The sequence below is a fragment of the Choloepus didactylus genome, chromosome 7 (assembly GCF_015220235.1).
Source record: "Choloepus didactylus isolate mChoDid1 chromosome 7, mChoDid1.pri, whole genome shotgun sequence".
In the NCBI taxonomy this organism is placed as follows: Eukaryota; Metazoa; Chordata; class Mammalia; order Pilosa; family Megalonychidae; genus Choloepus; species Choloepus didactylus.
The window spans coordinates 98,624,447-98,651,612 of NC_051313.1; the positions used below are offsets into that span (position 1 = coordinate 98,624,447).

General features: G+C 40.3%; 1 protein-coding gene across 1 annotated transcript in view; it reads right to left on the minus strand.

Moving 5' to 3' along the window:
- Positions 1–4,310: 4,310 nt before the first annotated feature.
- Positions 4,311–27,166, minus strand: part of EFHC1 (EF-hand domain containing 1) — a 114,731-nt gene continuing 91,875 nt past the window's right edge. The window contains exons 10-11 of the mRNA XM_037844773.1: positions 6,095–6,305; positions 4,311–4,686 (exon numbers count right to left, since the gene is read on the minus strand). Coding sequence (XP_037700701.1) covers positions 4,615–4,686; positions 6,095–6,305 — 283 coding nt within the window. The 3' untranslated portion in view covers positions 4,311–4,614. The remainder of the gene's footprint in view (positions 4,687–6,094; positions 6,306–27,166) is intronic.

Consider the following 27,166-nt stretch of genomic DNA (forward strand, 5'->3'; position numbering starts at 1 on the left):
AGAGAGGCCTAGCCTCTCCTTTGCAGCAACAGTCTTCCCAAGGGTAAAACCTATGGTAGAGGGCTCAACCCATCAAACCACCAGTCCCCTATGTCTGTGTTCATGTTAGCAACCATCGAGGTGGGGTAGGCCAATACCCCTGCATTCTCCACAGGCTCCTCAAGGGGGCTCTACATATTTTTTTCCTTTTTTTTTTTTTTTAACTTTTTTTCTTTTGAATCAACTGTATGAAAAAAAAATTAAAAAAAAAAATACATACAATAAAAGAACATTTCAAAGAGACCATAACAAGGGAGTAAGAAAAAGACAACTACCCTAAGGTAACTGCTTTACTTCCAACATGTTCCTACTTTACCCCAAGAAGGTTACCTAATATAGCAACATTTCTGTGAACTTGTTTCTACTATATCCATCAGAAATTAACAGACCATAGTCATTCCTGGGCATCCCCAGAACGTTACATAGCTTATCTGTTCTTGGATTATTGTTCCCCCTTCCTTAATTGCTCTCTCTTGCTAGTTCCCCTACATTCTACATTATAAATCATTTGTTTTACATTTTTCAAAGTTCACATTAGTGGTAGCATATAATATTTCTCTTTTTGTGCCTGGCTTATTTTGCCAGCATTATGTCTTCAAGATTCATCCATGTTGTCATATGTTTCACAACATCGTTCCTTCTTACTGCCGTGTAGTATTCCATCGTGTGTATATACCACATTTTATTTATCCACTCATCTGTTAAAGGACATTTGGGTTGTTTCCATCTCTTGGCAATTGTGAATAATGCTGCTACGAACATTGGCGTGCAGATATCTGTTCGTGTCACTGCTCTCCGATCTTCCAGGTATATACCGAGAAGTGCGATCGCTGGATCGAAGGGTATCTCTGTATCTAGTTTTCTAAGGAACTGCCAGACTGACTTCCAGAGTGGCTGAACCATTATACAGTCCCAACAACAATGAATAAGAGTTCCAATTTCTCCACATCATCTCCAACATTTGTAGTTTCCTGTTTGTTAGTTTGCCTCAGTTTTAGCCTTACTTTCTAATATTTCTCACTAACAGTAGTCATTTCATGTATACCTTTTGAAGTATATTTGTTCATTATGGTGAAGTGAATCAGGGGATTGGAATTAAGGATGGAAGAGGAGTAAGTTACAATCAGGTGGCATATAGTGATGTGCATTATTTTTGAGTCTGCAACAGTAAACTATAAAAGCGGGTAGAGATTTTCTTGACATGGGGTTTATGGGCAGGAAGCTCCAGAAGGAAGCACACCGTTCTTGATGCCTACTATGTCATGAAGTCATTCGGCTTGGAGGAGATGGGGAGTTTGGTTTGTATGTAAAAGCCACAAAATAGTAGTGTAAGTGCTGAATAGAAAACATCCAGGTATTAGTAAAAATTGTGGGCAGTGGGATTACTGGTGTCAGAGGCCTACTCTTGCTGGAAGTTCTGCTGCAGCTGTCTGCTACATTTTCCAGAACCACACTCAGAGCTGAGAGGTGAGTGCCACTGCAGGTAGCAGTTAGGCAAGGACACACAATGTGAGAATTAAACAGGAAGTATTTACTTGAGTTGAAGGTGAGGGGTTGCTAACAAGATAAGCTTTGGTGCAAATTCGGTTTTCATTCCTGCTCTGCCATGAGAAGCCAGGTGACTTTGAGCAGTTAACCTTTCTGAACCTGTTTGCTCATCTCTGTCCAAGAGGTTTTGTATGTTTTTTTTTTCTGGGGGTGGGGAGTGTTTGGGAAATGAGATTTAGAGATAGTGTTGGCTAAGTTCATGGTACAAATAAAGAGCTCAATAAATTGATTTTTATTTTACAAAGAACACGTTCATACTTGTGTGTCAGCAGGATGTTCTGAAGTTGCTTACCCAAATAACCTTTGATTCTCTGAAAACAACATTTAGAGAAGTTCTTTTCTATCTGTTGTTCCCAAATACAACTTGAAGCCTAAAGATATGGGTATGATACACCCCTAATTAGATGGTATTTTCAAGGCCCCCTTGTGGTGCAGACGGTACAGGCCCAGCTGTGTGAGCAGTGGCTAAGTCACAGCCATTATTCACCCACAGGGCAGTTTTTTTGTCTTTTCTTTTTTTTTTTTTTTTTAATTGTCAGCAGTGTAGGTTTACAGAAAAATCATACAAAAAGTAGAATTCCCATATATACTCCACCTCACACATACAGTTTTCCCTGTTAATATTTTGCATGTGTGCTACCTTTGTTACAGGTGATGTAACAATGCTGTTATGAGTATACCATTAACTATTGTCCATGGTTTATATTTGGGTTCACTCTTTATGTTGTACTGTTTTGTGTTTTTTTTTTAATTTTTATTCTGTTAACATACACAACCTGACATTTCCCATTTTAACCACTTTAAAATGTACAATTCAGTCGTGTTAATTACATTCACAATGGTGTGCTACCACCACCACTACCCATTACTAAAACTATTCCATCACCCCAGACAGGAAAACTCTGTACCAGTTAAGCTTTAACTCCCCATTGCCTACCCCCACCTTGGCTCCTAGTAACCTGTATTCAAGTTTCTGGCTCTATTAATTTGCTTATTCTAATTATTTCATATAGATGAGATAATACAATAGTTCCCCTATTGTGTCTGGCTTGTTTCACTCAACATGATATCCTCAAGCTCATCCATGTTGTAGCAGGGTTCAGAACTTCATTCCTTGCTATGGCTGAGTAATATCCCATTGTGTGTATATACCACATTTTATCTGCTCTTCAGTTGATGGACACTTGGGTTGCTTCTATCTTTTGCCAATTATGAATAATGCTACTATGAACGTTGGTGTGTGAATATCTTTTCAAGTCCCTGCTTTCAGTTCTTTGGGGTATATACCTAGAATGGGATTGCTGGATTATATGGTAATTTGCTGAGGAACTGCCAGTTTTTCCACAGCGGCTGCACCATTTCACATTCCCACCAACAATGAATGAGTGCCACTAGAATGGCTACTATTTTTAAAATGGAAAATAACAAGTGTTAGAGAGGATGTAGAGAAATAGGAACACTCATTCATTGATAGTGGGAATATAAATTGGCACAGGGCAGATTTTGTTCGCTCTGTATCCATGAGCTACTCTGAACAATCTTATACACATTCTTAAGTTAGATGTGACAGCTGCAGCTAATAGTGTGCCTCCACTGCAAATGCTAATAGGTAACGCTCATTTTCTCTTTCTGTCTTAACTCCCTGGGGGCTGGCTCAAAGTGATTTCTTCTTCCCACGGTATTGCTTACTGCAAGCTAACGTTCAACTCTACTCCCTCCTAAGTAGCGACATTTAATGGCTGTTAAGTAGCGACATGTAATGGCTCCACTGCCACTCAGGATTCAGTAGAAGGGATTTACTCTGCTGCCCCTTTCCTCTGGTTTCCACTCCCTGTCCCTTCCCAGACCCTCCAAGGGGCCAGAAACAGCAGCATGACTGAATGGGGCAAAGGGAACAGATGGAAGGAAGTGGGAGGGAGGGAGGGAGGAGGCGGGGAAGAAAGGGAGGAGGGAAGAAAGGAAAGAAGGAAGGATGGAGGGAGGGATAAAGGAGAAAGAAGGAGAAACCTACTATTCCCCCTCCCCCCTGACACCCCCGTCCCCTCACTACAGGCTTCCAAATCTGGGGCAAGAAGGAAAGACATTAGTATTTTTATTTTAGACTGAAATAGGACTTTTCAAATACTTGAAAATGAGACTTTTTAAATAGTTAAGAATAACATGATGGGGGAGAAGAAGGTTCCTCCTGAGGTATCAATCTGGGGCAGAAGAAAGAGTCAAGATAATACATTTACAAACCTTTAATAAGCTATGATAGGTAGCTTAGCTCATCAGGAAAGGAAAAACCAAGGGAAGCCTTCCAGTGGTTCTCAGAGACCCAGGCATCCTGTATGTAACCCCATCTTCCTTTATACCACATTTTGGGTAACATGGAGGAATTTGCAATAGCATTTGTAAAGGTGAAACTGGTGACTGGTACTAGTCTTTTCACCTATCTCAAGGCCAGGCTCTCTAACAGCAGCATTTTTCTAATTTTGTTTTTAACTTCTCACATCAGGGAATACATTTTATATCATAACCCAGTGAAAACACACACAATTGAAATGACAAGTTTCATGGAACAATACATACCTACTCTGTTATTTTCTATTCGATTCAATTCCATCTTCTAAAATGCAGGTCTACCAATGGGTCTGGGATCATAGTTTGAAAAACATGTGGTATATTTCCCTGCAATATTGGGACAGGAGGAGGTGGCGGGGTTGGGGGTGGGTGGGGTTGGGGGTGGCTAGCACCAACAGCCAGGGCTGTGTGCATGTGTTCAATGCCCCAAATAATGTTTCTCCTAGCAAATTCTATCATTCCTCCTGCTCTTAATCATTCTCCATCCTTATCCCCCAAAAAGGCACCAATCTTAGATCCTATAGGATTCAGTTTAATTTAAGCTTCAGTAGTAGTGAAATGTCAGAACCAAAAAAGCAGCAGAGCCTCAGGAGCCCTATAAATCCCCTTACAAAGAGCACAAGGTAGATTTCACAGTGTAGGTCCAACCTCAAAAATTCATCTTGCATTCTCTCACTGGCCAGGTCAGTTTGAGAAAGCACGAACAAAGTTGTAGTAGTTAATCTTGCCGTCTTCGTGAGAGCACATCCTGATTAACTGCAGAAGAGAGCAAAGAACAGGTAAGACAGGCAGGCAGGGCTGCCTTCAGTGTCACTGCAGCATGCTAATACATAATGATTCTGGACGTTTGCAAACCAATTCAGAGTTTTTATGTCCTCAGTTGATTCTGAAACAATCCTATGAACCCGGTAGATAGGTCAGACCTTATCCCCATTTTACACTTGAGACCGAAGCTCAGACGGAATGAATGACCTGCTGAACTTTTCATGACTGACATCCATATTTATAAAGGGTGGTTTCATTTTCAAATACTTATAATTGTTTTTATATCCAAATACAAGACTCTGTCCACAGAGGCCGTGTGGAGTAAGATATAAAAGAGTAGGTTCCTGTTATGACACTCTAAGATAAGGACCTACCATGTCACCAGTCAAACCAATCCTCTGAAGCCCACCTGTCAGTGGTAATAGGCACTTGATAAGGCAAGTACAAATCCACCCCCCGCCCACCCCTCCTCCCCCACTTCCCATGAGCTGCTGTTCCCTTCTCCCCTGTCGTGTCATAGATGGGGCAAAGGACTTGAGAATCAAAAGCTGGTGTGCTGCCAGTCTGAGGTCTGAGAAGCTAAATGGGTGTTTGGCCACATAAACAAATACCCTTTTATCTGCCCCACCCTCCACTAATTGTTCCTGTTTATGAAAAACCCTTGTATCCAACCTGGTTGTTCTATAGCCCCAAACATAAACTTTACCTAAATGAGGCTTAACTTCTGAACATTCCTTTTCCCCAAAGATCTTGACAAAGGACTACAGCGCCTCAATGTTTTCTGTCATTGAGACTGTCTGGATAATAATAAGCCAGAGCATTAGCAACTGTAGGGGAGATTCTGTTCTGACTTCCAGGGGAACCCTGGTGAGAGGGGTTTTTAGTGAGAAAGGGTACAGAACACCCTCTTCAATCACTCTCATGAAAATTCTGGGAGGACAGTTTCCATGGCCTTCCTACATTTGCAGTTGGCCGCTGCCCCAACTGAGCAGACACCACTGCCCCTGGGCAGTACTCATGCTCTCTTCCGTGCTTGCCTTACTGATGGGCTGCAGTGGGCACTGGCTGTAAAGGTGGCAAAGGCTGCCAGCCATCCCATTCAATCAGCTTCTCCTGGAGTCTCCCTATGGCAGCTGCCCCTCCAGGATTCACCTCTGCTGCCCACCTTCAGCCATGACTTCTTGGTCTACTAACCAGTCTGTGCTCTCTAGCCCTATGCCCATTTAAAGAAAGATTTTGTTTCCTGCCCTGGGATATCATTTAGAAAAAATATGCCAATCCCAGAAATGGGGAAATTCCACAGTCAGGATAGGAGATCTGATTTGAACATCCCAAACCTTCCCCAATTAAAACAAAACACACAAGCAAATGCCTTTGGGGGCAAATGAATGGAGCTCACCTCCTTAACCAAGGAGTCATCTATTGGGACATTAAGAGATTCACAGATTTTAAAGAACATCTCCCTGTCCACAAATCCTGAAGCTTCCTTGTCATAATCTTGAAATGCCTCTCGAATGTTTTCTTTACATGAATGATCTTTCAGTTGCTTCTGGATTGTGTCTATTAATGTCTCCAGATCCTTAGTGCCTGGATCTTCTTCAGTTTGCTTGCTGTAGAGAAAGGAAGGAAATGACTGGATATGGTATTTATTTGTGACCAATCTTATCTCAGTGACCAAAGTTCTCACTTGGTGAAGATGGGGAAGCTTCTAATGACAAAGCTTTGACACTGAACCGACCATTAACTAAACACATCCTGCATGCTGACTGACGGCTGACCTCCACACTAGTTTTTGCTAAAGCTCAGCCTCCCTTTCTGCCATCTGCTAAATCACTACACCGCAAGGAGCCAAATCCAACATCACCACTATCCCAAGTCTGCCGTTAGTAGGAGTCACATGATTGTTGCTTAATGTTGTTGCAGGTTAATATTACACCATCTAAAAATAAATGTCTGGGTCTTTTTTTTTTCCAATTTAACTATGCAGCTAGGAATCTCTTGTAGTTTTAACATTCCCTCTCCCATTCACTCTGAATTTTGTGAAAGGTTCTCTATGGAAGTGATGGAATGAGAAGTTCAGACTCAGTTTACTGAAGCTTTCATTTACTGAAATGAAGAGAGATTAGGAACCCAGAGCATAAGGAAGACAGAGATTTTCCCTTCAAAGCACAACTACAATTGGTAGAAGCCTAAATTTTATTTCCTCTGAACATGAAGTCACAATGATAAAGAATTTTACAGCTGGAAAAGACTCCCTCATGTTTCACCTACTTAAATACTTGGGGAACAAAATGGGGCCCAAATAGATCTAAGTGAGCCCTCTTCCCTTTGCCGATGAAGAGAAAACAGACTTGAAGACATGAGGTTCATCACAGATATCATGTCAGAGGCCAGAGCAGATCTCGCACCTCACTCCAGTTTCAAGAATTCCCAACCACATTTCACTGAATCCCTCTCCTTCTGTGCCTTCAACAAGATCAATCCACCATCGCGTTTCTGTGCTTATTTTTTCTTGTATAAAATGTTCAAAAAGCTCATTGTTCCAAATATTCTCTTTTAGCTACCTTCCCTTTTTACCTACTGGCAACCCTTGTTGGGGAAGGGGTAAAGTGAAATAAACTTTTTGGAACAACTGGAAACATGAAGCAAAAGCCCAGCAGAGAATTTCAACTAATTTATCTTAAAGAAATAATCCTGGGTGTATACAAAGATACATCTATAAGGCTATTTTTGTACAGCCTAAATGTCCAAAAAACAGGGAAATGGCTAAAAAATTTAACACTATAGTCAGATAATGTAATGATAGTTCTGCATAGACAATGCTGCATTAAAGAAAAGCACAAAAGTACATTAAAAATGCTACACTATAGTCAGATAATGTAATGATAGTTCTGCATAGACAATGCTGCATTAAAGAAAAGCACAAAAGTACATTAAAAATGCTACCTTTTGTGTTAAAGTTGTGTGGGGAGTAAGAAAATATTTTTAAATTTGCTTATATTATGTAAATAAACTTGGAGAAAATAATCAAAAGACTAATGGAAGAGATAGTTACCTATGGGGAGTAGAGAGTGAGAACTAAGTGGGGCAAAACTTTTCACTGGGGGCTTCATATATATATGATCCATGTGAATGCAATACCTACTCAAAACAGTGCTATACAGAATATTTTATGATATTAGAAATGTTCATGATATACTATCAAGTGAAAAGAGCTGGTAAAATAGTATTATAGAATTATCCTATTTATATGCATATTAAAAAAAATATATTAGAAGTAGCCATCTTGGGGTTGTTTAAAAGTCATTTTGCTAATTTCTATTTGTGGTTCCCAAATTTTCCCTCCCTGATTTTTTTTTTTTTTCTGATCACATGGCATTTTTGTAGTTAATGTGAACAATAAAAATTGTTATAAAAACCCCACTATCTAAATGCTCTTGGGCATTATTTATTTTAGAAGCAGAAGATATTTATCTGCTGGTGTAACTCTAATCATCTATGCTAAATTTTGAATCACTGCCAGGGAGCTATTTTACTGGCAAAAATCAGTCAAATTCCTATCTTCCATATGATCCCAGGAGTTAGAGCCATGGAACAAAGTTAAAATGTGATCATCCAACCCTTTTCAGAAACAGGATAACTCCCCCTTCCCTGAAGAAGCAAATACCCATTCCCCCTTCATACAACAGAGAAAATGCCCCGGGGCATCTGGTGCCTTTGAGCAAGACGAGTAAATTTACAGGTTGTCCTGTTTAAGGCACAAGCTAGTTCATGTTACAGCCCCTGCTTTGTTTACTGCCAGGCCCAAGCCAAGGCTGCTCAATAGGAGAGTTGCAAGTCCCAGGGTAAGGTTTTGTTCTCATGGGTAAACAAGGGAATGCAGGGACCAGCTGGTTATCCCCAACGGGCACTGCTGAATGGGAGGCAGCCGAGGTTCACCGAGAACTCTGGGGCCCCCAGCATGATAGGCGAGAACTCTGCCTAAGCCCTCCTGTGCCCCACCGTTTTTTCCATAAAAGCAAATGTAATTTCCCATAGGTAAGAGACACATCACAGTTTTCAGTCTGCTTTAACAATATTTTGCTATGTGCACCCGGGCGAAGTCCTCCACTTAGCAAGACCTGAGTGGAAGCCCTTGTTTCCTTAAAAAGCAAACAGTCTGCAGTCCTGTTCTCCCCTTCCTATGGTATTTCTTTTGGGTGACGGACAACACTTTGATATCAACAATATATCACAGCTTTAAAGGGCGACCATTTCAATCACAAAGAAATCGACTGCCTGGCCTGACCTTAGCTCTTTGCCCCAGTGAAGGCAAACCCACTGCCAGTGCGGAGAGTCACTTGCCCAGAGGGCTTCAGGTTGTCAGGAGTAGTTTCTGAAGAACATCTCAGCTGTCTCGGTGCTTTTTTCTGGTGAAAGGCATAATAATAATAGCATTGTTGTAAAGAGCATGAGCTCTGGAATCTGACTGCATGAATGAAAATTTCAGCTTTGCCACTTAGAGGCTGCATGATCTTGCGTAAACAGCTTCACCACTCTGAGCTTCAGTTTCCTCATCTGAGTTTTTAAGGAAAGCCACTTCATAAAGGTTGTTGTGAGAATTAAATGAGTTATTATATATAAAGCACTTAGTGCCAGACACATAGCAGACATGTTATAAATATTAGCTTTTAACAAAATTCCTTTGGCAGTCCTGGTAGAAATATTCATTCATTAATCTAGCAGCTCTTTATTCGAACATGTAAGGCTCTATGCCAGCTTTTGCAGAAGAGTAGAATAACCTGTTGAGTATGACAAGGATCCTGTAAGGAGCTTGTTCTCCAATAGGAGGGGTAAGACACAGACTTTAAATCCCTAACAGAGGGGAGAAATTGACCAATACCATTTAGGAGAGGTACAGAAGATGTGAGGACCAGGAAGAGCTGAACAGAGGAGGTGGCATTTGACCTAGACCTTGAAAGATATGAGAACTTGGATGTGCAGAATGAAATAAGGAACTGCCTAAGAAAAGGCATGAAGAAAGCCATGCCTGAGGTTAATACAATAAACTCACCTGGCCTGGAGTGCAGCATGTGTGGAAAGCAGAGCTACAACTCTAGATGAGAGGGTCTCTGGCATTACACTATGGTGGGTCTTGAATACCAGACTAAGAATCTTAGACATTTATTTTTAAGTGGCAGCCACCTTTTAAAGTGGTATGATGAATTTGGAGTCAAGTTCCAGCACATTTGGTCTGGCAAATGGATTAAAAAATGGAGAGAGTGGGGGTGGGAATATGAGTTAGGAGATATTGTGGAAGAGCCTCCATAAGTAGAAATGAGGGTATAGCAGATCCTAGTTCCTGTCCAATATCTACTCTCTCCTTCTTTGTAACTGAGGCTTTATTTCATTGGGGGAAGCAATTAGGAGTAGCCATGTGATTGGCCCAGCTATGTGATTGGTCCAGCCAATGAGAGTAAGCAAAAGTTGTTAGATGGGGCTTCTGGGATAGCCCTTTAAAACTAGGAAATACCCAGTGAGATTGGCCCTTTGGTCTTTTACCCTTTGTTCTTCCCCTTCTTCCTGCCTGAAATATAATGCAATGCTGGAGATCAGACATTGATTTTGTGGCCACCAAGTGCAAAGCATGAGGAGAAAGGCTACTTGCTGAAGGATATCTGAAAAGAGAAAGAAGTCAAGTCCCTGACAGAAGTCAGCCCTGAACTGCTTATCTCCAGACTTTGTATCACATGAGGAACATAAAACCTTCATTTGGTTAACCTAATGAATACATGCTTTTGTTTTTATGATGTGCAGGCAAATGTAATTCCTAACAGAGTTCTTTACATTAGGAAATGGTGAAAAGGAAAGGAGATGTCAGGGGCAAAAAGAGATATTGCAGAATAAAACTAAAGAACTTAGAAGCTTATTGGATGTAGTACAAAATTGAAGGGGTCAAATATATCTCTAATGTTTCAAATCAAGGAAAATGGAGCACTAATGTCATTAAAAGAAGGCAGGGAATTAACATTTATTGATTGCCTCCTGTGAGCCAGACACTATACTGGTGCTTTCCATATGTTAGCACAGTTAAGTTGCTATCTCAACTGTAGGAGACAGAGAAACAGAAAGAGGGAATAAGGAGAAACAGGTGGAAAGATGAACATGACAACAGCTTCATTTTTAGTTTTAAGAAGCGTGAAGTGCTGATAGTTCAGCTGGATGAAGACACATCCAACAGGCAGACAGGAATGTAGGAATGGATTCAGGAGAATGGTCAGGATGGAGAATGAGTCATTTAGACAGTATGGGATAAGATGGCAATTGTCAAGAAAGTTTAGAGAATGCAAACAAGAGGGCCAAAAATAGGACCTTGAGAAACACCAACCTAGTAGATAGAGTAGGAAAAAGATACAAGGAATGGGCTTTCAGAGAGGTAGAGAGTAACAGAAACTTTCCAAAACTCAAAAGGGGGAGTTTCAAAAAGGAGGTGGTAAAGAGTAATCAATACAATATCTAGATTAAAAAAAAAAAAAAAAAGACTAAAATAGACTAAGCGGTCAGCAATATGGCCCACACACCAAATTCAGCCTGCTGCCTGTTTTTGTAAATAAAGTTTTATTTCAACGACTATATTCATTCATTTATGTACTGTCATGACTGCTTTCACACTATAATCACAGATTTGAGTTCTTGCAACAGACAGTCTGGCCCGCAAAGCCTAAAGTACTTACTATCTGCCCCTTTACAGAACAAGTTTGCTGATCCCTGCTCTAGACTACGAACTCCCTACTCATATATTTGCCTAAACATTTATGATAAGGTCTGGCACATGGTGCAAGCTCAAATATCTGGTGAATTAATGAATAAATGAGAAGAGACCATTAGATTTGGAAACAATGATGACCTTGAAGAAAGCAATTCATGAAGCCTGTTTTGTAAAGTTCTGGAACAGTCAGGAGGGAAGAGGTTACAAGCATAAAAGAGAAGAATTAAATTTGAAGAAATAGACAGCTACCTATGTCTGAAAAAAGAAGGTAAAGAGAAGAGGAGTGATAGTCCAGAAACATCGCAAGGTGAAGAGTGGGAAAATTAAATATGTTTATACTGGACCAACTGCAAAGTAAATGAGTAAGAGCTTGGCGCTTATAGAAAATGAAAAAAGAAATGAGAATATTTGGAGACTTCTATATGGAAGTGAAAAAGAGAAGATTGAAAGGATCACTGAGCAAGAAAGGAGAGTCCTCTTGAAACTGAAGAGCACAAATGGGCATGCTAACAGAACAAGAATAGTATATACGAATATATGTGGGTGTGTGTGTTTATATATGCTACTCACACATACATATTTGTGTAGAGGGGTGGGCTTACAAGCATGTGCACTTGTGATCCTTAAGTCAGAGTTTGATATATCGCAGTAAGGATCCAAAACTCCAAAAGAACTTCAAGATTAACTGAATAGCAGTAAACTGTGCACTATTTTAATTTTCTGGTTCAGAGAAAACAAACGGTTAACTCCAAGTTTCATCTTGTAACTGACACTTGACATAAAAAAGTACTTAGGGCTGACAAGTACTCAGAACCTCTTTTCATTACTCAAATAAAGGATTTGTATATCGTTAGAGTGAGATTTTTTTTTTTTTGAAATAAATTCAAAGTTATAGGAACAGTTGCAAAAACAACACTAACCCCATACACAGAACTCCAGCATACCCTGACCCCCCTCCCCCAATAGCCCAATCCACCAACTTTAACATGCTGTCACATCACTATTTCTTTCCCTCCCTCCCTCCCTCCCTCCCTATCATCCATCATCTATTGCTCTGTCTTCTGAACGTATGAGAACTAGCTGCACACATCCTTGAACAAACACTATAATTCACATATACACTTCCCATGAACAAGAACATTCTTTTATGCAATCCCATTAAGCGCAGCTAAGAAGTACAAGAGATTCAACATTGATACAAAGCTTACATTCTATACTTCCTTTTCCTTATGTCTCAACTGTGTCCCTTTGAGCCTCCTGTCCTCCATCCTCCAATCCCATCCAGGTTCATCCTTGGCATTCAATTGTCATCTATTTAGACTGTCTTTTCTTTTTTTTTTTCAATTGTGGAAACATATATACAGCCTACATCTTCCCATTCCACCCCCTCCCTAGAATTCCATTAGTGGGATTAATCACATTTAGAATGTTGTAATGCTCTTTCCCACCATCCATTACTAGAAATTTCCCTTCACCTCAAACAGCAACCCTACACTCATTTCTTAACTCCCCATTGCCCCTTCCCCCATTTCTCTTAACCCATACTCTACTTTTCATCTCTATGGTCATATTCTCTGATAATTTCTTTGTGTTTACTGTGGGGCTTAAAATTAACCTATTAAATCCATAACAATCTTGTTTTTCTTTGATACCACCTTCACTTCAATAGGACACATAAACTATGTTCCTATATTCCTCCATTCCCCCACCTTTATATAGTTGTCTAAAATTACATATTTTACGTTGAGTTCAAAACCACTGATTTGTCATTAAAGTTTGTGTATTTTATATCATGTAGGAAGTAAATAAATTTATTGAGGCTTGTTTTATGTCCCAGCTTATGGTCCATTCTGGAGAAAGATCCGTGATCACTAGAGAAAAATGAGTGTCCTGGTGATTTGGGATGTAAGGTTCTATGTATGTCTGTTAAAATTCTCTATATCTCTTTCTCCTTTGTTTCTCTGTTGGTAGGGCTCTCTTTAGTATCTGAAGTAGGGCAGGTCTTTTATTGGCAAAGTCTCTCAGCATTTGCTTGTCTGTGAAAAATTTAAGCTCTCCCTCAAATTTGAAGGAGAGTTTTGCTGGATAAAGTATTCTTGGTTGGAAATTTTTCTCTCTCAGAGTTTTAAATATGTCATGCCACTGCCTTCTCGCCTCCAGTTGTGAGTAGTCACAACTTAGTCTTATGTTGTTTCCTTTGTATGTGGTGAATTGCTTTTCTCTTGCTGCTTTCAGAACTTGCTCCTTCTCTTCAGTATTTGAGAGTCTGATCAGAATATATCTTGGAGTGGGTTTATTTGGATTTATTCTATTTGGAGTTTGCTGTGCATTTATGCTTTGTGTATTTATATTGTGTAGATATAGTATTTCTTTGAATACTCTTTCTAGACTTTTACCCTTCTCTGCTCCTTCTGGGACACCAATGAGTCTTAACTTTGGACGTTTTATTTTATCTATCGTATCCCTGAGATCCATTTAGATGTTTTAGATTTTTTTTCTCCATTCTTTCTTTTGTTCTTTCATTTTCTGTTCTGTGGACTTCTAGGACACTGAGACATTGTTCAGCTTCCTCTAATCTTGTATTGTGAGTATCCAGAGTCTTTTTAATTTGGCCAAGTTTATTTTATTTCCATAAGATCTTCTATTTTTTTATTTACTCTTGTAATGTCTTCTTTATGTCGCTTATATCCTGGGCCATGGTCTTCTTGATGTCCTTTAAATCCTTTGCCATGTTTTCGTTCCTCGATTGTAGTTCTTTGATTAATTGTGCCAAGTACTGTGTCTCTTCTGATATTTTGATTTGGGTGTTTGGAACTGGATTCTCCATATCGTCTGGTTTTATCATATGCATTGAGATTTTCTGTTGTTTTTGGCCTCTTGGCATTTGCTTTGCTTGATAGGGTTCTTTCAAATTGTAAAAAAAGATACCAATCTAATTTTTCAGAAACACAAGTTGGTGGTGTACACTTTAACTAACCAGCAGATGGCGTCTGCGAGTCACCTATCCCCTTCAAGTCAGTTCTCAACCTTGTCCCCGCGGTGTGTGGGGAAATGCTTCTTGTGGGATTCAGCTGGAGAACTCAGTTTGGGTGTGTTGCTGGAGCCGTCCGCCCTGAATGTGGGCCGTGTGTCCGGGTGGCCAGGCAGGAAGGGCAGCTTTAATATTCAAACCCCCCAGGTTCCCGGAGATTCAAGGCCGCCGCAAGAGTCTAAGCCTTCATTTCAGTTCAGCCCCAGACCCTCTCTCTCACTGTCCCACAAACCACCGGACTTGGCATAGCATTCCTGGGTTTTCCAAGTGGACCCCCTTTCTCAGCTGTGATCTTCCAGGACCTCTGCTGAGGGAATGCTGTACTATGTCACCAGTGCATGCCGTCCCTCAAGGAAAGCCCCAGGCTGCCGGGCCGTGCAGGGGCACTCTCAGCCTGATGCAAAGATGACCAAACGGGGCATCTCCACACCCCTCTCCTCACACAGTTCCTCCTTCCCAGCTCCAGGACAACTGGCAGGGCTCTGAGCTGTGGGCATGGCCCTGGGTAGGAGTCTATCCAGCCCTCCGGGGAGCCAGCTGCAAGCCGCGGGGTTTCTTTCTGCTTCTGGCTCTCCCCTCTGCTCCCCTGGCCCTGAGGGTATCTGCAGCGGGCTATCCGCCAGGCCAGACACCGAGAGGCCGGCTCCACCCTCTCCTGCTGTGTTTTACTGTGTGGTTCCCACTGTCATAACTGCAGCTGCTCCTGGGTTTTTCCCTTTTTTTTTTTTTTTTAAAAGAACCAGTCAGTCTCCAAATGTCAACCCCTGGCTTCCCCACACCGCTGCGCAGCCAGCTTATTCACTCATTTCAGAATGCAGTGTATGGCCCCTGTGGTACTAGCAGACCTCGTCCAGCTGGCACATCGCTGTAACTAGCATTCTGGGTCACTTTCTGGTTTTTATCTAGTGTTTTTCATGGAGGTGTTTTTTTGCCCTGTCTCACCTAGCCGCCATCTTAGGTTCTCCTCTAGAGTGAGAGTGTTATCCAATGGGTAGAATTAGGAGCCAAAAACAGAACAGCCAGAAGACACGGAAGGCATGACACTTGGGTTCATAACATCTTCAAGCATTTTCTCTCTTTTCGCTGACCATCACAATAGAATAGAGGGAAAGTGAGGATCAAAATGAGGATAGCTATGGATCTCTTAAGCCTGAACTTGAATTTAACTTTATTTTTACTGGTGTCTAATTCTAGGGGACTTCATGATTTATCTTTTTCTTATTGCTAAATATAGGGGGAATAAAGATGCTTTTGCTGGTAGTGTGCGAAAGCAAGAAGTTTTTCAGTGTCTGCTAGATCACATGGGAAAATTACAGAAAAAACTTTTGAGAGGTATTTGAATTATATATGACTATGAATCTCAAGTTCCTGAATGTTGCCCAGCCATCATACTGTGCTTCTTTAGTCACTCACTGTCCCACGTTCCTAGACAGCTACCATATTTCATTAGTCCTCAGACAAATATCTTCACATTTTAACATCTCTGGAATTAGGATGTATTTTGTATTCGATGGTGAATATCAATTATAACTGGCATTTTTTTAATTTCTTAGTAATAGATAAAATAATGCTATGTCTTTATTTTCATTTTATTTTTATAATCATTTTATTTATATATTCAATAAAATTAGTATTTTACAACTTCCCCTCACTCCTTAACCTCCAACATCTTCTCCCCAACCTCATTCGTCGTATTGCACTACTACACAACCAGAAGATGATCCCCATTGATCCGCCACCACAACCTTATCTACTGACCCATCAGCATTCATACCCATATCCTTTACCTTCTGCCTGTTACCATATATCAATGTTCTCAAACTCCTGGATCCCTGAAGGTTCCCAAGATGCTTTTGAGGGTTCAGGTGGTCAAAAGTATTTTCATAACAATACTAAGTCATTATTTGCCTTTTTACTCTTGTTTTCCCACAAGCGCTCAGTAGAGTTTTCCAAACGTTACATGAAGAGTGATATCACAACAGGCTGAATATAGAATCAGGTATGAAAATGCAGCTGTTTTCTTTCAAGTCAGACATTAAAGAGATTTGCAAAAATGGAAAACAATCCACACTTCTCATTAATTTTTTTTTTGGTTTGGAAAAATACAGTTATTTTCATTAAAAAAATGTTATTTGTGTTAATATGGAATGCGTTTATTACTATTCTTGAAAATAAATGAATAAATACTTTTTACAATTTCTTAGATATAATTTCTAATATGGTAAATATCAATAGATATAAACCATGTAAACAAAAACTCTTTGGGGTCCTAATTACTTTTTTTTAAATTCAGTTTTATTGAGATTGTTCACATACCATACAACCATCCAGAGTATACAATCAATTGTTCACGGTACCATTATATAGTTGTGCATTCATCACCACAATTAATTTTTTTTTCAATTTTTAGAACATTTTCATTCTCCAGAAAAGAAATAAAAATAAAAAAGAAAACTCAAATCCTCCCATAACCCTAACCAACCCCCACCATTACTGACTCATAGTATTGGTATAGTACATTTGTTACTGTTGATGAAAGAATGTTAAAATACTACTAACTGTAGTACATAGTTTGCAATAGGTGTATTTTTTCTCTATATAGACCTCTATTATTAACTTCTAGTTATAGTGTCATACATTTGTTCTAGTTCATGAAAGAGATTTCTAATATTTGTACAGTTAATCACAGGGATTGTCCACCACAAGATTCAATGTTTTATACATTTCCATCTTTTAACCTCCAACTTTCCTTCTGGTGACATACGTGACTCTAAGCTTCCCCTTTCCACCACATTCACACACCATTCAGCACTGTTAGTTATTCTCACAATAACGTGCTACCATCACCTCTGTCTATTTCCAAACACTTAAATTCAACCTAGTTAAACATTCTGCTCATAATAAGCAACCGCTCCCCATTCTTTAGCCTCGTTCTATATCCTGGTAACTCATATTTCATGTCTATGAGTTTTTATATTATAATTAGTTCACATCAGTGAGACCATACAATATTTGCCCTTTTATGTCTGACTTATTTCACTCAATATAATGCCCTCAAGGTTTCTTCATCAACCCATTTTTTTTTTAAGACAGTTTTGTTCACACACCATACTTTCCGTCCTAAGTAAACAATCGATGGTTCCCTGCATAATCACATATTTATGCATTCACCACTATCTATATAAGGACATTTCCATTTTTTCCACAAAGAAAAAGGAAGAGTCAAAGAAGGTGGAGAGACAAAAGAAAAAGAAAAAGATGACAGCTAAAAAGCAACAAAAGGAAAAGATAGAATTAAAATAAAGTATAATAGAAGAGTCAGACAACATCACCAATGCCAAGAGTCCCACTTCCCTCCCTTATATCCCCCTCTTACAGGCATCCAGCTTTGGTACATTGCTGCTGCCACATCAAAGGAAACATAATACAATGTTTCCACCAACTACAGTCTCTAGTTTGCATTGATTGAATTTTTCTCCCCAATACCACTCCATTTTTTAACACCTTGCAAGGTTGACACTCATTTGTTCTCCCTCATGTAAAAACATATTTGTACATTTTATCACAATTTTTGAGCACTCTAGGTTTCACTAAGTTATTCAGTCACTAAGTTATTCACTAAGTTATTCTGCCTGAATAACTTTATGTTGTCATTCAATTCCCTGAGATGTTGCTCATATTTTCCCATTCTTTTTCTTGTCTGTTCTTGTGTGTAGGATTTCAGGTGTGTTGTTCTCCAGTTCCTGAATGTTTTCTTCTGCCTCTTGAGATCTGCTGTTGTATGTCTCCATTGTGTTTTTCATCTCTTGTGTTGTGCCTTTCATTTCCATAGATTCTGCCAGTAGTTTTTTCAAACTTTCGATTTCTACCTCACATTTGTTCTGTTTTCTTTATATCCCTCATCTCTTTTGCCATATCTTCCCTAAACTCGTTGACTTGGTTTTTGAATTGATTTTGCATATTTATTTGAAAATCTTTGATTGTTTCATTAAAGTGAAACAATATCTCAACTGTATCTCAAATGAGATGTAAGTTTGTTCCTTTCACTGGGCCACATCTTTGTTTTTCTTAGTGTGGTTTGTAGTTTTCTATTGTCTAGGCATCTGGTTTCCTTGATTACCTGAATCAGATTTTCCCAGACAAGGAGGGGCTCAGGTCTCAGAAGGGGCCTATATTCAGTATCAGGTTTCCCTGAGGGTGGTCTTGGAAGACTGACAGACTGTTGCTGGGCTTTTCCTAACCTGCCCAGCAGGTGGCACCTGTCAGCCTGTCACTCCCCACTGGTATAAGGAGGTGTGGTCCCTTTAATTCTCAGCTTAAGTTGTTTCTGTTTTGACTGTTTTTCCCCAGGCCCTGGGATCTGAGTTCTGAAGGGATGGTAGGCACTAGAGCTGGGCCCCTTCTCCTTCCTCTTAAGGAAGATACACCCCCTAGGGAGTTATCTTCTGCACTTGAATTACTCCTTTGTCTCTCTGACTTTGTTAACTCCACCCCATCTGGGTCAGAGCACTGTGAACTGAAATGGCTGAGGCTTTCTCTACTGAGCCACTCAGGATGAGAGAGAGAAAAAGGGAAAGAAAGCCCCCCACTTTTTTTTTAAATTTTTATTGGGATTGTTCAGATACCATACAATTATCCAAAGATCCAAAGTGTACCATCAGCTGCCCCTGGTACCCTCATACAGCTGTGCATCCATAGCCACACTTAATTTTTGTTCAATTTTTAGAAGCTTTTCATTACTCCAGACAAGAAATAAAGTAAAAGATGAAAAAAGAAAAAAAGAAAAGGAAACTCGAATCCTCCCCTATCCCTAACCAACCCCCCTCAATTGTTGACTCGTAGTGTTGGTATAGTACATTTGTTACTGTTTATGAAAAAATGTTGAAATACTACTAACTGTAGTATATAGTTTGCAATAGGTATATATTTCTTCCCCATATGCTCCTCTATTATTAACTTCTAGTTGCATTGTCATACATTTGTTCTGGTTCATGGAAGAGATTTCTAATATTTGTACAGTTAATCATGGACATTGCCCACCACAGGATTCAGTTTTATGCAATCCCATCTTTTGATCTCCAACTTCCCTTCTGGTGACATATATGACTCTGAGCTTCCCCTTTCCACCTCATTCATGCACCATGTGGCACTGTTAGTTATTCTCACATCTTGCTACTGACACCTTTGTTTCTTTCCAAACATTTAAGCTCATCCTAGTTGAACATTCTGCTCATACTAAGCAACCGCTCCCCATTCTTAAGCCTTGTCCTATATCTTGGTACCTTATATTTCATGTCTATGAGTTTACATATTATAATTAGTTCCTATCAGTGAGACCCTGCAATATTTGTCCCTATGTGTCTGGCTTATTTCACTCAGTATATTGCTCTCGAGGTTTTGTCATCAACCCATTTTTTTTAAATATGGTTTTGTTCACACACTGTACATTCCATCCTAAGTAAATAATTGATGATTCTCTGTATGGTCATATATTTATGTGTTTACCACCTTCACCACTATCTATATAAGGGCATCTACATTTCTTCTACAAGGCAGGAGGGAGAGTCAAAGAAGGTAGAGAGGCAAAAGAAAGAGGAAGAAAAATGACAGCCAGGAAGCAGCAAAAGGGAAAATAATCTTAAATCAAAGCAGAATAAAGAGTCAGACAACACCACCAGTGTCAATTGTCTAATATGCCTCCCCATCCCCCCCTCTTATCTGCATTTACCTTGGTATATTACCTTTGTTACATTAAAGGAAGCATAATACAATGATTCTGTTAGTTACAGTCTCTAGTTGACGTTGATTGCATCCCTCCCCCAATGCCTCCCCATTTCTAACACCTTGCAAGGTTGACATTTGCTTGTTCTCCCTCGTAAAAGAATATATTTGTACATTTTATCACAATTGTTGAACACTAGATTTCACCAAGTTACACAGTCCCAGTCTTTATCTTTCCTCCTTTCTTCTGGTGTCTCACCTGCTCCCAACCTTCCTCTCTCAACCATATTCATAGTTATCTTTGTTCAGTGTACTTACATTGCTGTGTTACCATCTCCCAAAATTGTTCCAAACCACATACTCCTGTCTTCTCCTATCACTCTGTAGTGCTCCCTTTAGTACTTCCTGTAGGGCAGGTGTCTTGTTCACAAAGCCTCTCATTGTCTGTTTGTCAGAAAATATTTTGAGCTCTCCCTCATATTTGAAGGACAGCTTTGCTGGATATAGGATTCTTGATTGGCGGTTTTCCTCTTTCAGTATCTTAAATATATCACACCACTTCCTTCTTGCCTCCATGGTTTCTGCTGAGAGATCTGCACATAGTCTTATTAAGCTTCCTTTGTATGTGATGGATTGCTTTTCTCTTGCTGCTTTCAGGATTCTCTCTCTGTCTTTGACATTTGATAATCTGATTATTAAGTGTATTGGCGTAGGCCTATTCAGATCTATTCTGTTTGGAGTGCGCTGCGCTTCTTGGATCTGTAATTTTACGTCTTTCATAAGAGATGGGAAATTTTCATTAATTATTTCCTCTATTATTGCCTCTGCCCCTTTTCCCTTCTCTTCTCCTTCTGGGACACCAAAGATACGTACATTCTTTTACTATGTTTCATTTTTAAGTTCCCAAAGACGTTGCTCATATTTTTTCATTCTTTTCTCCATCTGCTCCTTTGCATGTAAGCTTTCAGGTATTTTGTTCTCCAGTTCCTGAGTGTTTTCTTCTGCCTCTTGAGATCTGCTGTTGTATGTTTCCATTGTGTCTTTCGTCTCTTGTGTTGTGCCTTTCGTTTCCATAGATTCTACTAGTTGTTTTTTTGAACTTTTGATTTCTGCCTTATGTATGCCCAGTGTTTTCTTTACAGCCTCTATCTCTTTTGCAATATCTTCTCTGAACTTTAATTGATTTAGCATTAGTTGTTTAAATTCCTGTATCTCAGCTGAAGTGTACGTTTGTTCCTTTGACTGGGCCATAACTTCGTTTTTCTTAGTGTAGGTTGTAATTTTCTGTTGTCTAGGCATGGTTTCCTTGGTTACCCCAATCAGGTTTTCCCAGACCAGAACAGGTTCAGGTCCCAGAGGGAAGAAATGTTCAGTATCTGGTTTCCCTGAGGGTGTGTCTTAGAAAATTGCTCCACCCTCTGATGCCTCAGGTCACTGTGCTTTTCTGCCCAGCAGGTGGCGCCTGGTAGCCTATAACTCTTGACTGGTGTGAGGAGGTGTGACCGTGTTCCTCCAGCCTCTGGGGTCTGGTCCTGAATGGAAAGGGCCCCACCCCTTTCCTCTTGGAGAAGATAGAGCCCCTAGGGGGAGGTCATTAGGATTTCAATGGTCTCTCTTCCTGCTTGTGCTATCTCCACCCTTCTCTGAGTCACAGCACTGGGAACTGAAAATGGCTGGGGCTTTCTCCACTGAGCCAAAAAAGAAACAGACAGTCCCCTTCAGACCTAGTCCAAGGTGACCCTCTGGCTCTCCAAGGTCAGTTGTCACCCAAAGCCTCCGTCATTTTTTGGGGATTCGTACCTGTAGTGAGCAGTTCACACTCGCTACTTAAAACCCCAGTTGGAGCTCAGCTGAGCTATATTTGCTTGCTGGGAGAGAGCTTCTCTCTGGCACCACAAGGCTTTGCAGCTCGGGCTATGGGGGAGGGGGCCTTACGACTTGGATCCGCAGGTTCTACTTACAGATTTTATGCTGTGATCTCGGGCATTCCTCCCAATTCAGGTTAGTGTATGATGAGTGGATGGTCTCATTTGGCTCCCCGCAATTATTCTGGATTATTTACTAGTTGTTTCTGGTTTTTTTTTAGTTGTTCCAGGGGGACTACTTAGCTTCCACTCCTCTCTATGCCGCCATCTTCCTGCTATCTGAAGAAATCCCCTTTTAAGAGCCAGTCCAGAGCCCACCAGTTTTGCCTGTCAGCCAGAGATAGCACCTGGTCTTCTGGGCTCCCTTTCCCGGACACAGGAGTTTTCTGGCTTTCTAAGTTCAGCTGTCTCTAAAAGCCTGTATTTTTTTTTTTTTTTTAATTTTTTTCCACCAGCCCCACCTCCTCTCCACTGAGAGCAACCTCAGGGTACTTTGCTGCTTATTACGGGTTTGTCTGTGTTTGTAGCTTGTATTCAGCAGTACACATTTGTTAATTAAAACCCCAGTTGGAGCTAGGCTGAGGTATATTCGCTTGCACTGGGAATGCTGCTTTCTCCCATGGCAAGGTCTTGCAGCTCAGCCTTCTGTGTGGGGCAGGGGCTCCCGGTGCAGTTCCTCAGTTTTACTTACAGCTTTTATGCTGTAATCTCAGCCATTCTTCCCAGTCCAGGTTGGTGTACGAAGTGTGGACAGTCAAGATTGTTCCCCAGCAGTTGTGCCAGATTATTTATTAGTTGTTCCTGGTTGTTTGTTAGTTGCTCCAGGGGACTAACTGAATTCCACACCTCTCTATGCCAACATCTTGCCCCTCCCCTAATTACTTTTTAAGAGTATAACGGTGTCCCGAGACCAAGAAGTTTGGGAACTGCTACCCTAGATGAATGATTGGTGCATCTATGTATTGCCAATTTCTCCACTTGTGTACTAAATGCCATCCCAGGCCCTCTCACCTACTCCAGCAATTCCTCCTCTGTCTCCCACATTAGCAATGCTTCCCTCTCTACAGGATCATTTCCATTAGCGTACAAACACACTGATATTTTTTCTATCTTAAAAAAAAAGATCAAAACCAAAACTCTTGTCTTGATTCTACTCTCTCTGCCAACTACTACACTATTTCTCCACTTCCCTTTGCAACAAACTTCCTCCAAAGAGTCCTGCTGGCTCAAATTCCTCTTCTGACACGTTTTCTTAAATTCACTCCAGTCAGGTTTTCCTACCACTTCTATTCCACTGAAACTCCTCATTAAAGTCACCAATGCCCCCACTTTGCTAAATCCCAGGGTCAATTCTCAGTCCGTATCTTGCTTGACCTATCAGCAGCATTTGACACAGAGAATCACTCTCTCTTCTGCATGAATTTCACTTATCACCATCTAGTGAAAAAATCCAGTCCCCCAACAACATGGCTCGAATTTCAGTTATGACCATATGGTAACTGTGAGTAATTGCAAAAGGTGTAAACTTCATTGCTAACTCTTCAGTCCATAGATCACTATGTAAATAATAGATGTGCATCATGATCAGTGACCAATTGTATCACTTCTTTCAGAGTCTGTTTGTGATTGGCCACTATGCATCTGATATCCAGTTCATAAACTGGGCAACAGCAAAACATGGAGTTATGTTGCCTCCTTGTCTCTCAATGAAAAATGCATGTGACATTTTACAAAACTGGATAACTGAAGAAGGAATTGGCCAACAAAGATGAAAGTACATCAAAGAAACAAAAAGTGATTAATAGTAGAAGTAAAATTCAAATCAAAAGTAAACGGTGAACAGAAGGAGAGCTGGAGGATAAAAACTGGGACTGTGTAACTTAGCAAAACCTAGAGTGGACAATGATGGTGATTAATTGTACAAATATAAGAAAAGTTTTTACATGAACTAGAAGAAATGTATGTCACTATTATAAGGTATTAATAATGTGGTGGTATATGGGAAAAATACAATGAGTGCAAACTAATGTCTATAGTTAACAGTAACATTGTAATATTCTCTCATTAATTGTAACAAAGGCAATATACCAAAGCTAAATATCAATAATATGGGGATATAAGGGAGGGATGTGGGATTTTTTTTCTTTTTGGAAGAAATGGAAATGATCTCATATAGATTGTGCTGGTGAATGCTAATTATGTGATTATTTCAGGAGGCACTGATTGTACACTTAGGATGGATTGTGTAGTGTGTGAATAAAACTGTTTAAAGGAAAAAAAAGTAAATGGAGTTATAGAAAACAGCTGACTGTTGAATATTGACACTACTGTCATTTGAGAGTACGCAGCCAGAGGAACGTGATCAAGCAGAACTTACCCACATAAATGAGGAAAGTGGTTGTGATGGAAAGAATGAAGATGTCCCTGAGGAAGGACACCAGCAATAAACTTCACATTAAAAGAACTCTCAGAGATATTTCATGGCAATGAAAGCAAAAATAATGAAATGTTGGTAGTTGATCCAAACTTAGAAATAAGTATGAGAGTTTGCCAAGAAAAGTTGCTCACTCCATTATAACAAGAAGTCAAGTGCTATTCAAACTACTAGTCTTTGACAGAGAAATAATATACTTTCTTAATGTTTCCAATGCTTTAAATTACAATGTACTAAAAAGATACTAGTTTTACTACTTTTTTCTCATTTCCTTATATATTTATAACCAAAGACTTTATAATGTTTTGACAAAAAAATTTTAAAACCACAGAACAATATATATTTTCCCATTAAGAATTTTTTTGCATGGTTTTTGCTTGCACAGCCATTTTTACAGCCTCACACTACTGTGCAAAGGGAGGATGCTTCTATTTCCTTCATTTGGCTTCCAGGACACCATACCCACTTGGTTTGCTTCCTGCCTCACAGGCTGTCCTTCTCAGTCTCCTCTTCTCAAATCTTAGTGTTGAAGGACCCCAGAGTCCAGTCTTTGGAGCCCTGATCTTCTTTATTTACACTGACTTCCTTAGTGATTTCATCCAGTCTCATGGCCTAAAATATCATCTATTTGCCAACAACTCCCACATTTACATCTCCAGTCCAGGCCTCTTGCCTGAACTCAAAATTTTTATGTCCAACAGCCCGTGTGATATCTCTACTTGGATGCTGTGGTGGTTTAGAGGCTGTATGTACCCCAGATAGGATCATGTTCTTTTAATCCATTCCTGTGGGTGCAGACCTATTGTCAGTGGGACCTTTTGATTAGGTTGTTTCAGTTGAGCCTGCCCCAGAGTGAGTCTTAATCCTCTTACTGGAGTCCTTTATAGGAGGATAAAAGACAGAAAAAAACCAGAGAAGTTTAGAGAAAAGCTAAAAGAGGACCCACAGAAAACAGAGAGGAAGCCACTGAAGCCAGAAGCTGAAAGCAATGAAACCCAGGAGAGATGGACCAACAGATGCCAGCCATGTGCCTTCCATGAGACAGAGGTGTCCTGTATGCCAGCAGCCTGTCTTCAGAGCCCAGTTATCATCTTGTTGATGCCTTGAGTTGGACGTTTTCATGGCCTAAGAACTATAAATTGTAAGTTAATAAATCCCCATTGTAAAAGCCAACCCATTTCTGGTATATTGGATTCCAGCAGCTTTAGCAAACCAGAACAGATGTCTAATAGAGATCTTAAACCTAGATGATCCAAAACTGAAATCCTGATCTCCCTCTACCCGCTGCAACTATGCGGGAAAAAATGCTTCTCTACCCACAGTCAACAGCTTCCCCATCTCAGCTGATGGCAACTCCTTTCTTCCAGTTGGTCAGGCCAAAAAATCTGGAGTCATCCTTAACTACTCTCTTTCTCTCACATCCCTATCTAATATGTCTGAGATCCTATTGGCTCTACCTTTAAAATATATCCAAAATCACAATGCTTGTCACCATTTCCACCAGTACAACCCTGGTCCATGAACCATCATCTCTTGCCTGGATTACTGCAGTATTCTCTTAACTAATCTCCCTCCTGATCTATTCTCAACACAAAAGCCAGGATGATTCTTTTAAAATATAGGCCAAATCTTCTCACTCCTCTAGTCAGAACTCCCCAATTACTCTCCATTTCACTAAAAAAAAAAAGAAGCCAACATCCTTCCAAAGACCTACTAGGTCCTACACGATCTGGCCCCTTGTTAATTTCCTGATTTCACCTACTACTTCTCTTTTACTCACTGTCCTAGTTTGCTAATGCTGCAGAATGCAAAACACCAGAGATGGATAGGCTTTTATAAAAACGGGGGTTTATTTTGCTACACAGTTACAGTCGTAAGGCCGCAAAGCGTCCAAGGTAACACACCAGCAATCAGGTACCTTCACCAGAGGATGGCCAATGGCCTCCGGAAAACCTCTACTAGCTAGGAAGGCAGCCAGCATCCGCTCCAAAGCTCTGGCCTCAAAACGGCTTTCTCCTAGGACGTTCCTCTCCAGCAAGCTTGCTCCTCCTCAAAACATCACTCACAGCTGCACTCACTGAGTTCCCTCTCTCTGAGTCAGCTCATTTATACAGCCCCACTGATCAAGGCCCACCCTGAATGGGCGGGGCCACACCTCCATGGGAACATCTCATCAGAATCATTACCCACAGCTGAGTGGGGCATATTCCAAGCAAATCTACCAGCACCAAAACATCTATCTGCCCCACAAGACCACAAAGATAATGGCATTTGGGGGACACAATACATTCAAACCAGCACACTCACTAAATCCATTCCAGGCATGCCCAATGACCTACTTCTTGCTGTGTTACCTGAGTACTCTAGTTATAACACCATCCAGGATTTTGCATTCACCATCCTGTCTTTCTGGAAAGCTTTTCTCTCTCTAGATATCCACATGGCTACCTTCCTTACCTTCAAGTGTTCACTCCATGTCACCTCCTCAAGGAGGCCTATCTCAATCATGTGCTTCCTCCATCCCTCCAGAAACCATTACCAGTCTTATTCTGCTCCATTTTCACATGGTACTTACCACTTAATATACTGTATATTTGACCCTGGCAAAATTCATACCCAACCCCACCCCACCTTACCCCCAAAACTGAGAATGGAACCTTATTTGGAATAAG